The 16,430-nt window shown below is 28.9% G+C and overlaps 2 protein-coding genes and 1 long non-coding RNA gene across 3 annotated transcripts in view; 2 read left to right on the forward strand and 1 right to left on the reverse strand.

Annotated features, from left to right (window-relative positions):
• The window catches only part of LOC107490986 (homeobox-leucine zipper protein REVOLUTA-like), a 13,513-nt gene extending 8,484 nt beyond the window's left edge, over positions 1–5,029 (reverse strand). The window contains exons 1-2 of the mRNA XM_021143587.2: positions 4,750–5,029; positions 4,384–4,519 (exon numbers count right to left, since the gene is read on the reverse strand). Of these exons, the coding sequence (XP_020999246.2) occupies positions 4,384–4,519; positions 4,750–5,029 (416 nt within the window). The remainder of the gene's footprint in view (positions 1–4,383; positions 4,520–4,749) is intronic.
• Positions 5,030–10,435: 5,406 nt separating this feature from the next.
• On the forward strand, positions 10,436–11,862 carry LOC107490826 (uncharacterized). The gene is made up of 3 exons (XM_016111644.2): positions 10,436–11,456; positions 11,589–11,689; positions 11,809–11,862. Exons 1-3 carry the CDS (start codon positions 10,436–10,438, stop codon positions 11,860–11,862), a joined length of 1,176 nt encoding a protein of 391 aa, XP_015967130.2.
• A 1,239-nt stretch (positions 11,863–13,101) lies between these two features.
• LOC107491068 (uncharacterized) lies at positions 13,102–15,299 on the forward strand. Its single transcript, XR_001592540.3, has 4 exons — positions 13,102–13,519; positions 13,605–13,810; positions 13,934–14,113; positions 14,275–15,299. It is a non-coding gene; the product is annotated as an uncharacterized LOC107491068 (long non-coding RNA).
• The last annotated feature ends 1,131 nt before the right edge of the window (positions 15,300–16,430 follow it).

Raw genomic sequence — 16,430 nt, forward strand, 5'->3', positions numbered from 1 at the left:
ATTCTTAATATTAATTTGGAATTCAACGTTCATGATTTTATTATTATCTATGATTAATTTTTTATTTAATTTATCTTTTTTAATGGAATCATAATCTATATTATAAAAAATTACACTAAAACATAGTATACGAGAATTACAATTATAAAAGAGAATATTGAAAATAATAAAAAAATTAAATATTTACTTTGTAGTGATTGAAACAAATCTAAAAGTTCCTGGTGATCTTTTTATATAATATATTTTTAGTATTTTTGATACTCATTTTTTAGTATGTTATAATTTTTTACTATTATAATAAAAAATTTTATTAAATTAAAAATAACATAAAAATGGACAACTTTTAAGTACTCTTTTTATAATAAAAATTAATATTTATTTATTAAATTAAAAATAACATATAAAATAACATATTGTAGTGTTCTTTTTAAATACTCTCAATAATCTTATTTTTATTATTGCCTTAGATTTTAACTTTTATTAGTTATGCTTTTATTATTATGTATGGTTAACTTTTTATTTAATTTATCATTTGTAATAGAAATAATAATACATATTATAAAAAATTAGAATAATAAATTGTGAATAAAAATTATAGTGATAAATCTTATAATATCAGACAAGAACATATTCTATAATTATTTTAATATTTTTAGTATTTTTTATTTAGTATTATTTCGGATGATAGAATTTTAATATAATTTGAACGATATAATTTAAATATTTTAAATAAAAGAGTACATAAATTGCCAAAAGAAAATAAGAGAATACATGAAAAAATTTATAAAATTTATTATATTAAATTGATAATTTTAAATTATGTTACGGGCGACTTAAATTAAAATTATCCAATAAAACTGTTTATTAAAATTAGTAGCGATTGTTGATAATACGTTTGTCTCACAACTGTAGTATTACCATAATCATATTGTGCATATTACCAGAATATTATTGTGCAATTTCTCTCCTTCAACAATTTGAAATCGTCCTACCTGTAATTTCTTTCTCTCAGATTGTTAGGATGTATCTAATAACACTCAAGGTCCAATGAAAAAATTTAGAATTTTACATTAATTTGTTAAATTGGAATATAACTGAGTAAAAATAAATTTATATTTAACAATTATATACTAAAATTAATTTTGATAAAATAAATATTATTTAAATAATGTTAATTAAAATCACTTTTAGATAAACAATTATTAAAAAAGATATGACATTAAACTATATACATAAGAATATTCCATCAAACATGTTATCTTTTTAAACATGTTTAACTAGTACTCTCAATAATTTTATTTTTTTATTGTTTTAGATTTTAATTTTTTACAAGTTATATTTTTATTATTTATAATTATTTTTTTATTTAATTTATCATTTCTAATAAAAACAATAATACATATTATAAAAAAATATAATAATAAATAGTACACAAGATTACAATAATAAATTTTACAATATCAAATAAAAAATATTCTATAATTATTTTAATATTTTTAATATTCTTTTATTTAGTATTATTTTGAACTATAAAATTTTATTACTTATGACTCTATTATTAAAAAAAATCAGTAATTTGAAACTTTTTAATCACCAAATTAGATGGAATCAAATGTGTTTGTTTTATTGTGTGATCAGAATTGGAGATTCAAACTTTTTAAAATTTATGAACAGTCATATTTTTTTCATTAAAGAACAGACTAACTGTCAATATAATTAATTAATAATTATAATATCACCCAAACTAATTTTTATATTAACAAATTGGATCACAATTAGAATAAAAATTTTAACATTTTCCTACTTAATCCAACATTTAATTACATACTATACTTAAACAATTAAGACAAAATTTTACGAATTATAATGATAAATTTTCATTAATCGAATATTAACTAACATTTCCTAATTAAAAATATTTTTATCAAATATTTTTTTGTTGTCAAATATTTTTATGCATTGAAAAACCATGAGAAGACATTGGGAGATAGAATTGACTTTGACTATGATGATAATGCTATGACAAAACCAATAAAAAGAGAATAAAAATGAGGAGTTACGGTATTTTAGTTAAATATTAATATTTAAAATATATTACATAATAGATGTATAAAAAATATATTTAATATATATTTTGTATATTAATCAAAATATTAATACTTATCCAACATATACATATATTTTGTATATTAACTTTTATATACAAATTTTATTTATTTATAATTATACCAAATAATTCTATTTTTAAAATTAACATCAATATTTTTTTTCTATAAAAAAAATTAGCCACAGAATGTGATATGGGTTTTGGTATATTTTTAATGGATTTGAGTTGCTGCATGAAAAAATATACGGAAGGATTCATATACATCAAACAACGCATAGAATACCGAGGGTATTCATTGGAGAAGAGGAGAAAAAGAGTAAAAGGAAAATGAGGGACCTACATGTTTGTTTTTCTCACTGCATTCTAATCATAGTTATATACTTACAATATATACGCAAGCAATCACCAAAAACTGAAAAACGTATAGTACTATAGTGTCCAACAATAATACAATCTTTCCTAGTTATTACGCAAAATTGTAATTGTCATGAATATTTAGGTTAAAATTAGTTATTTAAATATAGTAAAACTAAAAAAATTATGGTGTATAATTTTCACATATGTCACAGTTTTGAAAAATTGAAATAATAATCAATTATTAAGAGGGCAAGGCTTTGTTGTTGTTAGGAGGACAATAAGTTTATTGTATATTTGTAATTATCCGATAGTTGTTTGTATATAAATAGTAGTAGTTAAACAAACAATATTAGTTTGTACTAGACAATATATAAGTATATTACTATATTTACATTAAAATTTTTAATCATTATAAAACTAAGTAAATTATAATAAATTAAAGCGGCATATTTAAATAAATTCCTAAGACTTATAAAACTTACATATACACAATTGTGTTTTTAAAAATAATCGGGGCTCGTTTTATAAAATAAAAAAAATAATTATTTTTTTACACAAATTTACATTGTTCTTTTATTTGCATTGTTGCTCTTTAATCCATATATGTAATTCGTAAGCCAATTTTTCTATCTTTTTCAATTGATAAATCGTTTTTAAAGAAAGATAGAGGTACGATAAATATTTTGTTAGAATAAATTAATTTAAATAACCCAGATCATCCATATTAAATCACCAAAAATATAACACAATGCAGAAGTGTACCTGAATTCATATGAGTCAGAAATTGATGGAAGAATTTGGATCTTATGGTTCTTTCGATCTTTCTCAACCAAAACTTTCTGTATTTATAGGTGGCTAAACTGCAACTCTTTTTGATGGGAAAAGAGCAACAAAGACAGCTTTGGTATATTAGGGACCAAAACTCTGAATGTCTATTTATATTTGAGCATGGCACCCATTAAACCCTAAAGCCCAAATAAAATCTAAAGTCCAAAAGATAATATATCTAAAATCCAAAAGATAATTATTTAAGGAACAAAAGATAATATCCAATTTTATTCTCATTTAATTCCAAATCAAAAGTAATAATAACTTATTCAATTAGCATTTATAACAATAAATGAGATCATCATTATATAAGTCATTTAATTTGAAATAGCATCATTTGTGATTATAATTTATATATGTATTGCCCACAAATAAGTTAGAAAATTAAATAATTTCCTAACAATCTCCCACTTGGGCTATACATATATTCTTTCATTACTTTAACAATCTGGTCCGTGTCATACTTTAGATATAGAACTACCGCATCTTTTATCACATTAAATGCCGTGACTAAACCACGCCAATCACCATCCTAATATACTTAACGACATAGATCAAATTTGGATGATTAATATGAAAATTACATGCCAAGTGATCTCATGCATGTCTATTTTCAGTTGGTCCAACTTTATTGAGATCAAACACAATACAAATATTGCAAAATGAACATTTCATATAACATGAAATAAACCATCAACTTAATTCTGCAGAAAAATAACTCAATATCTGTCATAGGACATATAGCATAAAATAAACTCCACTAAACCAAGGCATCACAAATATTGACACCCATCCGAGCAGTGTGCTCATGAAAAAAATTTAGGGTTCAATCCCTTGGTAATGGGTCTGCTAGCATATACTTTGTTTCCATATGTCCTATAGAAATCTGTTTTTCTTAAACTTTCTCCTTGACAACTAAGAAACTTGATGTCTGTATGCTTCAATTTTGTCAAGCTCTTATTGTTATTGGAGTATAGTACTACTGACTTATTGTCACAAAATATCTTTAATGGCCTTTCAATGTCATCTACTATATGAAGCTTAGTGACAAAGTTTCGCAATCATATGCCATGAAATCGGAATCAGAGTACCTAATGATCTCCAAATTTTCTGATCTCCGATAAATAAGCATGTAATCTTTTGTTCTCTTTAAACAACGCATTACGCGTTTAACAGCTATCCAATGATCCATATCCAGATTGCTCAAGTATCTACCTAACACTCCCACTATAAATGATATATCGGGATGTATGTAGACTTGAGCATACATTAAATTTCCTAGTGCTAATGCATAAGGTTTATCATACATTGTTGTCTTCTTAAGATCATTTTGGGGCATTGCTTGAGACTAAACTTGTCTCCTTTAACTACGGATGTGTCCATTGGTCTATAACTTTCTATGACATATCTACTTAAAATCTTTTGGATATAGTTCTTTTGTGATAACCCAAGAATACCTTGAGAACGATCTCTTAGTATCTCGATTCCTAATACAAAAGAGGCATCATCATGATCTTTCATTTTGAATTTGTCCGATAGAAATTTCTTAGTTTCATGCAACAAGCTTATATCGTTACTAGCAAGTAGAATGTCATCAACATATAAGACCAAAAGGATGTATTTACTCCCACTGAACTTGCGGTATACATATTCATCTATAATATTTACCTCAAAACCATGAGGTAATGACTTAATTAAACTTGTGATACCATTAACGGGAAGCTTGTTTGAGACCATAGATGAATTTTCTCCTTTTTTTTTGGATCTCCTTAATGACACTTCTTGAAGTTATTGAGCTTGCTGTATGAGTTGGGGTTGATGAGAATTCTCATCATTTTCTTGTACTGTAACAGTATCTCTAGTAACAACAATATTCTCATTGTTCTCTTGTACTGTAACTGGATCTATAGTAGGATTCTCATTTTACTCTTGTACTATAACTATATCTTGAACAACAATAAGCACAAGGACCTAATCATTGTCAGTTACAGAATCCTCATCCAAAGCAACATTTCTAATATTTCCTTCCCCCCAAACTCAACATCCTCAAGAAATCTCGCATTTTCCGTTTCAAAAATAGACCTTAATGCAGGATTGTAAAACTTGTACCCCCGTGAACGCTCAGCGTAACCAAACAAAGTAGCAACTAATTGTCCTTGAGTCCAATTTTCTTTCATGCGGCCTATAAGGCTGCGCCTCAGTTGGACATCCCCAAATATGCAAATGCTTTATACTGGGTCTTTTCCCCGTCTAAATTTCATATGGGGTTTTGTTAACTGCTTTGCTTGGCACCCTAATAAGGATGTATATTGCGGTCTTTAAGGCTTCTCCCCAGAGTGATTCAGGTAAGGAAGAATGACTAATCATACTTCTCACCATGTCTTTAAGAGTTCGGTTCCTTCGTTCTGCAACACCATTCATGCTAGGTTTGCCTGGCATGGTGTATTGCGAAACAATACCACACTCCTCTAGGAAAAGAGCAAAAGGGCTCGGGACGTTGCTCACCTGAGCCGTCATATCTTCCGCAGTATTTACCACCATGATCAGATTTGACAGCTTTAATTTTCTTTCCAAGTTGAAGTTCAACTTCAGCTTTCAAAGACTTGAAAACATCCAAGGTTTGGGATTTTTCATGAATTAAATATAGGTACCCGTAATGAGAGTAATCATCTATAAACGTAATAAAGTATCGTTGTCCATTCCAAGAGACAATAGAAAATGGGCCACTTATATCGGTATGTATCAGTTCTAAGACATCTTTAGCTCTCTCGGTACCTAATTTCTTTTCGTTTGTCCTTTTCCCCTTTATGCACTCAATGCAGACTTCAAAGTTTGCCAAATTTAAGGGTCCAAGAATTTCATCCGACACGAGCCTCTGAATTCTCTATTTAGAGATGTGGCCTAGGCGTTTATGCCATAATGATGTCGAATTCTCATTCAGTTTTTGTTTTGTACCCATTTGCAGTATTTCATTATTATAGGAACTTAAGTTAAGCCTATATAGATTATCTACCAAATGACCAGAGAGAATATTATTTGAATTATAAAAAAGACTGACTTTATTGTCTCCGAATGAACAAAAATAACCTGATTTGTCCAAACGAGAAACAGAAACCAAATTTCGTCTAAATGACGGTACATAAAATATCTCTAATAAATCCAAGTAAAATCCACTCGTGGAACATAATCTAAAGGTTCCTATAGCTTCGACTGCAACTATATGGCCGTCTGCCACGTAGATGTATCTTTCAGCATCACTTGGCGGTCGGCTCCACAGGCAACCCCTTCTTCACACGCCAAGTGGCATATTTGGTACAATCCTTCTTCATGTGTCACACCTTCTTACAGAAAAAACAGGTTAAAACTTGATCCTGTTTCTTAGCCTTTTTCTGTTGAGAAGGCGCATCCGCAGTAGTATCACGCTTTCTTTTATACTGAGAAGATAAAGCCATGTGAGCACTGAATTTCTTAGTAAAAAAATTTCTCAACATCCTTTAGGATCTGGTTGGCATCTTTATCCTTAGTAATTGAGCCCCGAAACGCCTCAGGAATTGAGCGTTTCATGATCATAATGCTCATTCGATTGGATCTCTCCCACTCTTCTGTTTTAACCTCATTGAGGTTTTCCGGAGTAGAAGTGGATTTCTCCTCTCGAAGAGCTATATCTAGATCCATACAACCGAGGACAATCTCCACGGTATCCTTCCAAACTTTAAAGTTTGAACCATTCAGCATAGGAATACTGCTAATTTGTGCAGAAACATTGGTAGCTGAAGCCATAGTTTCTAGAATAGAACAAAAAGAACATGCAGTAAACATTAATTAATTAATGAAAAAAATCCATATTGAGATATCTAGTACAACATTAATTTTCAATATTTGGATAGAAAAATTAACTGTAAGTGATACTCTCATTGCAGTAATCAAATATTGTCAAAATCCCTGTCACACATTAGGCCTTTCTTTGGACCGACTTAATGCGCACATGAAAACTTAAACTTCGCAACCTATTTATTACCGCATATATTTTCTATTAATTGGCCAAACAACAACCTTCCTTTGGGCCGATTATTGACCGCATAATTAATAAAAAATAAACAAAAGTGTGCAATGCTTATTATTGGGACAAACAATAAACTTCCTTTGGACCGATTATTGTTTGCATAAATAATAAACATTACTTTATTCTTAATTAGTTACCCAAATATGTATTTACTATCAATATGTGTATGTAATTCGGCCAAATACAGACCTTTCTTTGGGCCGATCAATATTCGCATGAATTACATATCCCCATATTCCTAATGTTTTAAATAAATCAATTTTCGCAAAAGAGGCTACTTTGGCAGCATAATGTTTAATCAATTTATTCCAAAACCAAATCTTTATAAAATATGTGGATATAATAATCCAAATGGTTACTAATTTTCTTATGTAACAATTAAAAAATATTTAAATTGCAAAAAAATTTAAATCTTAATGGTATCTTTTCAGACTTTTAAAAAATTATAATTTAATAGTACTCCATCAATATTTCAAATAAAATTATCAATTTTACAAACAAATAAAATACAACATGCTTTACAAATTCTGTACGCAAGAATGTATATATACAATCAAAGAATAATATATATATTATACATGTATATAGGAATGGCCGAAAACACATTCGGGTTCAACGCAAATAATATATATTTTATATATATGTATATATAAATGGCTGAAAAAAGAGCAAGCAAGCTTAACGCAAACGATCAATAATATATATACGTATCAATTTTTATATATATAACAAGTTCACATATATGCGTTCAACAATTTATAACGTAAACAACATACATATATATATTGATTCGATAATAGAAAAATAAAAAACTAATATTTTCGATGATTAAATTATAGATGGTTCTGATACCAGTTGTTAGAATAAATTAATTTAAATAATTCAGATCATCTATATTGAATCACTAAAAATATAACACAATGCGGAAGCATACCTGAATTCATATGAGTTAAAAATTGATGGAAGAATTTGAATCTTGTGGTTCTTTCGATCTTCCTCAACCAAATTCTTCTGTATTCTTAGGTGACTAAATTGCAACTCTTTTTTATGGGAAAAGAGCAACAAAGACAGCTTTGGTATATAAATAGAGACCGAAACTCTGAAGGTCTATTTATATTTGAACATGGCACCCATTAAACACTAAAGCCCAAATAAAATAGTATCTAAAGCCCAAAAGATAATATATCTAAAATCCAAAAGATAATTATCTAAGGAACAAAAGATAATATCCAGTTTTATTTTCATTTAATTCCAAATCCAAAGTAATAATGACTTATTCAATTAGCATTTATATATAAGTCATTTAATTTGAAATAGCATCATTTGTGATTATAATTGATATATATATTGCCCACAAATAAGTTAGAAAATTAAATAATTTCCTAACATATTTATGTATTAGTAAGTTTAGAGGTAATTATTAATTATTTATATATTAAAAGGATACTATTTATCTTTTAAAATCCAGTCTTTAATTTGGTCAATCTTTTTATGGATTTATTATTATTTAATTAATTTGAATACTATTTAATTAATTTGAATGTCCATTTTTATGTATTAGTTTTTTAAAAAGGGAGACACTTAGATAAAGATATTAAAAAGGTCTTTTTTTAAAAATTAAAATTTAACATATATAATCAATTAAATTGTATTATTTTTATTAAAATTAGACGGGACTAATCAGTTTAGCAAAAAAATTAATAAAATAAATTTTAAAATCGGTATAAATTATACCCCTATAAAAAATGACTAAAAATATTTCTATTATATATTTTAAAAATTCTAAATCCTAATCTTTCTCTTCTCTTTATGCTATCATTGAATTAGAATTTAGAATTTTCAAAATTAATATATATAATAAGAGTATTTTAGTCATTTTATTTAATAGGAGTATTGTAGTCATTTTTTATAAAAAATAATATTAATTTAGACAGATTCAAATTTTGATTCACTATTTTTCGGTCAAATTAATTTAATTTGTCTAACCTAATTTTGACAAAATAACATAATTTAAATGATTATATGTGTTAAATTTTAATTATTAAAATATATCTTTAAAAAAAATTCTATGGGAGCATCCCCTTTTAAAAAATCAGAGAAATGACTTGTATTTTATTTTTTCTTTCTTTTAAAAGTTGAATAAAGGATAATATTTAAATGATACTTAGTTGCACTAATATTAAAATTAAGAAGACTATATTTAGATATAATTTTTCGAAGGGTATCTTTAGGTAGAAAATCTCAAAAAGTATCTTTATTTTAAATTAATGACCATGTTGTGTTTTTTTTTTTTAAATATTTATTACAATAATAAAGACACATTTTATCGAGTATCATCTTCTCATAAAATACATACATGTAAACACAACACTGAATTTTTGTTTTATTTTTATTCTTGTTAAATATCCTGTAATTGTAGTGAATAGTTGTTTAATTTGAGCATGCATGAGTCATTAGATGAGTAGTTATATTGATTCATCATAACTATGTGCACTCATCTAGCTAGATAGTTACATGAGTGATGATTCACTTATTGATTCAAATTAAAGATGGATGATATTACAAAATTATTTTTCTAAATGGTTAGTTGTCTTTTTTTATTTAAACATCAATTATTTTTTTGAATAAATGGTTGCTACAACAATTTTTTGTGTGTTTTTATGATTTGCTATCAACTAAAAAAAAAAAATAAATGTCTTAATATATACTGGCACATATAATAAATTATAATAAATAATGTTACCAAATTTTTTCACACTAGTCATAAATAAGTAAATAACATAGCAAAATGGAAAGAGATAAGGACAAGTGGCGCCACGCCACACCACACACAAGCATATATATAGCACCCAACGGGAAAAGAAAAAAAAAAGGAGAAATGTTGTTTATATTTTTAATGTTGAAGTTGGTTTTAGTTTTACATTTAAATTTTACAATTATGTTATATATATTATTTCTCACTATCTCATATAATTATGCAGTTGTATTAACTTTTCTTGGTTTTCTTATTCGGTGATTACCATTTTGTAATAAATTTTACAGATTTAGTATTAGCTGATAATCAGATTTTGAACTTATTGATGAAGCTTGAGGAACGATTACAAGCTAATGGTAGATCTTTGAAAGAATTTTTTACGTTACCTTATCCCGATATGCAAGCGATTGTTGGTATTGAGGATCGGTTAATAATGGATGAGTTGAATTTTGATAGAATTTTACTCCGTCAAGAGTTGAATGATGCTTTGCAATCTATAAATAATGAACAGAGCTATGCATATCATACAATACTTGATGCCGTGAACATGGATCGTGGTGGATTTTACTTTGTTTATGGGTATGGTGGTACTGGCAAGACATTCCTTTGGCGTACGCTTTCTGTTTCATTAAGGTGTGAGAGAAAGATTGTTTTAAATGTTGCATCAAGTGGTATTGCTTCACTACTTCTTCCCAATGGACGCACTGCTCATTCAAAATTTAAGATACCTCTAAACATTAATGAGGATTCAGTTTGCAACATTAAACAAGGTTCATCTCTTGCTAAGTTGGTTTCCAGAGCCAGTTTGATTATATGGGACGAATCTCCAATGTTGAACAAATACTGTTATGAGGCATTGGACAAGTCACTGAAGGATATCCTAAGATATGAACAATCTTACAAGTCAAACATGGCTTTTGCAGGTAAGGTTGTTGTACTAGGTGGTGACTTTCGACAGATTCTTCCAGTCATACCGATGGGATCACGTCAAGATATTGTTCAAGCTTCCATTAATTCGTCTTACCTCTGGGATCACTGCTCAGTCTTGAATTTAACAAGGAATATGCATTTAGCATCTTCTGATATTTTCGAAGACAATAGTGAAGTTAATGAATTTGCCAAGTGGCTTATCCAGATTGGTGATGGATTCGCCGGTGATTCTACAGATGGTGAGTCAGAAGTTTTGATTCCGGATGACATGCTCATAAATGATACTGAAGATGGTTTTGGAGAGTTGGTACATTTTGTCTATCCAAATATTGTTTCTAACTTGAACCACACTGATTACTTCAAGGAACGTTCGATTCTTGCTCCCACATTAGAAGTTGTGAATGAGGTGAACAACAGTATTATGAGTTGACTACCTGGAGAACCAAAAGTTTATCTTAGTTCTGATTCTCTATGTGTTGAAGAAGGTAATATGGAGTCTGAGTTAGACACATTTTCACCTGATGTTTTGAATGCGATTAATTGTTCAGGGTTACCTCCACACCAAATATGCTTGAAGGAAGGTGTACCAGTTATGTTGCTTCGGAACATTGATCAGTCTAATGGGTTGTGCAATGGCACGAGAATGCAGGTTCGTCGTTTAGGTAATCATGTAATTAAGTGCATTATATTGACGGGGGACCAGACAGGCCGAGTTGTGTTCATTCCACGCATGGACATGATACCAAATAATGACACACTCCCTTTTAGGTTCAGAAGGAGGCAATTCCCTTTGATAGTTTCATTTGCAATGACTATAAATAAGGCGCAGGGACAGACTTTGGGTGTTGTTGGGCTATTTTTGTCAAAATCCGTTTTTACACATGGACAACTGTATGTTGTACTATATCGAGTAAAATAAAAGAAATGCCTTAGAATGCTGATTTAGAATAATGGTACCATGCCCAAGAATAGTACAATAAATGTAGTATTTAGGGAGATTTTTAACAATATTTCTTGATGTCATTTCAAGTAGTTTTACATTTTTTATGTGATACGGTCGTGTTTCAAGCTATGTTAGATGTTTCTAAATTAATTTCATGTAATTTGGTTTAAAATTATGTAGTTTTGTATGTAACTTTTTCCGTGCATAGCACGGGTCCTTTCACTAGTAAATAAGTAAATACCATAGCAAAATGGAAAGAGATAAGGACAAGTGGCGCCACGCCACACCACACACAAGCATATATATATATAACACCCAACGGGGATAAATAATTAATTTATCAACTAATTTTTTATATATATATAATATTTTTGTAAAATTTTATTTTATTTCAATTTTATTTTAAATGTTTTATATAATTTTATATTTTACCTACTCTTTTATTTTTTTCTGATGGTAAAGATTAGTAATTTCTTTTTTCATTTTTATCCTTTCATAATTTGACGCATAGACTCGTTATTATTCTTCGAGATTTCTATATTTAGTTATTTACAACGCAATGCTGGTGGCATCCACAATGATAAAGGTGATTAGGTAAAAAACTAAAAATAAATAATAAAATTTTATATTTATTATTTTACATCAAAATACAAACATTTATTAATTTACATAGTATCATATAATTTTATAATTAGGTGATTGCTACGGTACGATGATAAATTCATACGTACCGATATATTTAAAATACAGACTAGTAATAACAAGCCACGTGGAATTTATTTTCCACATCAGTATTTAATTTTTTCTTTTTTAAATATATATTATATCACTACTTTTACTAATACACCCCTTTAATTAAATTAAAATAAAAATATATTTTTTATTTAATTTTATAAAAAGTGTTAAACATCTTTTCTTTATTTGATTAGACAAAAATACCCTTTTAAATTAATCAAATTTTAAAATTCAATTAATTCTAATTTTATAGTTTCAAATAATTAAAACAACAAAACAAAAACATATTAAAAAAACAAAAATTTAAAATTATTTTTTATCTGTATTAAACATATTAAAAAAACAAAAAACTAAAATTATTCTTCATCTTCCTCCCTCCTCTTCCCATCCTCTCTCTCTCTCTCTCTTAACCGTTTTCAAAAATCTCCTTCTCTGGAATCCGTCCATCGGAAAGTTAAGAAACTTGCCGTCATTGGAAGATGAACGCTTCTCCGTCGTTACCTCGGGGTTCGACTCTAGGGTTCATACTTTGGGATCTGATTCGTGGAGAAGGATTCAACACTTTCCTCTCAGCAGCACTGCGTGTTGTCCTGGAAGATTCGTGAGCGGCATGCTTAATTGGTTGGATAAGAATCGGTTCATTGTTTCTCTCGATTTGGCATTGGAGTCGTATCGACGAATTTCGCTTCCTGATTTCGGAGGTAACAATAGTGATGAGTTTGAATTGACATTAGAGGTCTTCAAGGACAGTTTATGTGTTCTCTCATGCTGTAGCCATTTCACTGATGTGAGAGATTGTGGGTGAGTTTGCAAAGATTTGTAGTGAAAGAGAGCAATTTGCGGTGACGAATCATTGAATAATTTTCTTGAAAATAATCTTCCACAGGTTCCCCAGTTCAATTATTGTTACAATTTGGAGAACATTGACGGAGAAAAGCTGCCTGCCTCTCCATTACGGCTCATCATCAATGGAAGCCCTTTGCTGGGTAAACAGTGTCAGATGAAGGACCCGCAGGTTTGGCCCAAAATTTCCCACATCCGCGTCATTAAAGTTGATGGAAGATGGATTTGGTAATCCAACAACTTCAACAGGTAATTGTTTCTATCTCACACAACATTACTCTATGTTGCTGAGTCACTAGTTTTTCATTCTTCATTCTGTTTTACATTATTGTTATTCTTCATTCTTATTATTGTCTTGTATCATTCATACAGCTTTTCCATGGAAGCCAACAAGAGATAACTTTGGCAGTTACGGTTTAGCTTTTGATGCATCAATAATATTCAATCATTGTAATACTCAGAGGAATTCTGAGAAACAAGACAATGATAATAACTGCAACAGAGGAAGGTTCTTGAGGAGATAAGTGGTTAGGAAACCTGATGACTAAAGTGGTACGGATGGCTGAAGTAACGATTTTTCTTTTATTTAAAAAAAAATCACTTCATGAAAATTTGTATATTACTTGAGAAGGAATATCAACTTTATAATGTTGGAATAACTTTGATTACCTCAATATGAAAATTTGTATGTGGTGGTTGAAACTTTCTTGCAGAAAGCAACTAAGCAACCAGGGACAATCATGGACACAATCCAAGAGATTCAAGAGTGGCATGACACACTGATTGATATAGAGAGGAGCCCCAATGAACTTCATCAACTGTCTTGGACATGGCTGTTTTGGTCCAATCACAAGGTAAGCAACTCAATGATATACAGAGCCACGTGACAAGAGCGAATTCGTATGTCTGCGGTGGGTCCAGCCGTTCCAGTTTGTAAGGAAGCACCAGAAGAATACCGAAAGTCCACCTTCATTGCATTCATAATATTTGATCATTTTCATATTGATTATTGTCCTTCTTATTGATCATCGTCATATTTACCTTTTGAATTTCGGTTCATGTGTATGTTACACTCTAAAATTCTTCCAAACCGTCTGATAATAAATTTCAGGTGCATGAACTAAAGTTTAGCAGATAAATTTAGTTTTGCTTTAGTTAATGGGATATTGATTGGTGGCTATGAACAAATTGGACTAATTCAAAATCTTATCAAGAGAAATCAAGTCAACATATTCTGTCACTGTGTCATATAACCATTGCATTGTAAAATAATACCTTGTTTGTTTTTCTGAACCTACCCTTTTCAAGATTGACACTCTCATGTTCATGGTCTGGAAGGTTATACTTGTAGTGAAATAAGAGTGGCAAAAATTCACAAATGAAACACTACAACACCAATAAAATGAAAAGCATAGGGAATTCAGAATATCTAAAATGTTAAACAATGAAAAGGGAATGAATTAAGATGATGATGAAGACAATCTTGAAGAATGCCATAGTCTGTCTACTTGCATTCACTAACCTTCTCCATTAGTTGACAGCAGCTCCTTATTATTGAGGGTTTAATTCATCAATAGCCACTCTAATCTCTTTTGAATGCATGTATTTTGTTTTTTGGGATTTTAAAAATTTTCTTTACATGTATCACATGCTATAAATATTGTTGAATTACCTTTCTTGGAGTTTATATATTGGAGGAATGAGATTAGTTGTTTTGCACCCTTAAACGGTTATAGTCTAAGATTTTTTTTTCTCTATTTTCTTGTGCATTGTTGATTAAGAATTGCTTGTTTTGTTAGAAAAATAACAAAAATTAGTCAATAATGCAGCAATAACTATGTTTATCCCACTTTTTGATAAGTGAACAGTTGAATAGTAACACTAAAATCTTTGAGAATCAATAAAAGCTGAAAGTTTCCACCTCAAACCATCAAAGAAGAGAAGCAATCAAAATAGGAATATATTACCAATGCATCAACCAACTGTTAAAACATATTATTTACTCACTGTAAACACTATTTGCATCTCTTTTTATATATTATAATAGATAGATAGATATTTCAAAATATAACATGTACAATACAAGGAGTGGAAATTGATTTTTTTTATACATTTATTTAATTTGTAATATTGATTAAAACTAATAACCTATAAATTAGAATGTTGCATTAGTTATTAATCACATAAATTTAGAATAGGATCGCATGGAGAGTATTTTCACGGAGAAAGCTTGAGTATTTGAGCAATTACATTGTCAAAAACTCTATTAGCGGAAATAAAGTGCAGTTTTTTAGATGATGCAATGTAATTCTGAATTATGAATTTCATCTAACTGTATTTTTATTGATAAAGGGTCAAAAGTATTTTCTTATAAAATTACTTAATTAGCTAGTGTGCAAGAATGTTCTAAAGTATACGGTGTGATTCATTAGATATTTTAATTTATTATTTTTTTCAAATTATAAAGAGAACGAAGAAAGGATTGTAAGAATAGCTCAATTGAATATATTGAGGGTACAAAAACAAAAGGAAGAACAACAGTCAGAGTTGGTTACTAATGTTGTGTTATATACCAAGAATACAACAGAGAACAAATGGTGCCTAATGTGGTGCATTTCCTTCAAGCTACATTTACAACAGAGAGCAAACATCATGGAGCATGATCATTGTTTGTGATTCCTATTCTTGAGGTTTCCTTGCTGAATATTTGGTGATGTATTCTCAAGAGTAATACTCAGATGATGAGCAAAGGTGCGGCGCTGAGACTTTTCCTGGAAATTCTTATTGGTGCCACTGCCATTGTAAGGTCTCTGACCATGAGGAGTAGCCTTTCTTGATTCAGATTGTGTTTGATTCATCTTCAACCCTT

This window comes from Arachis duranensis, chromosome 5 (genome assembly GCF_000817695.3).
Source record: "Arachis duranensis cultivar V14167 chromosome 5, aradu.V14167.gnm2.J7QH, whole genome shotgun sequence".
NCBI lineage: Eukaryota > Viridiplantae > Streptophyta > Magnoliopsida > Fabales > Fabaceae > Arachis > Arachis duranensis.

What these genes read in the sequence shown, in the direction of transcription:
- LOC107490826 (XM_016111644.2), top strand. Translation starts at nt 10,436, where the DNA reads ATGAAGCTTGAGGAACGATTACAAGCTAATGGTAGATCTTTGAAAGAA. An exon ending in TGTGAATGAGGTGAACAACA is followed by an intron (nt 11,457 to 11,588) that starts GTATTATGAGTT and finishes TTAATTGTTCAG; the next exon opens with GGTTACCTCCACACCAAATA. An exon ending in GCAATGGCACGAGAATGCAG is followed by an intron (nt 11,690 to 11,808) that starts GTTCGTCGTTTA and finishes ACTCCCTTTTAG; the next exon opens with GTTCAGAAGGAGGCAATTCC.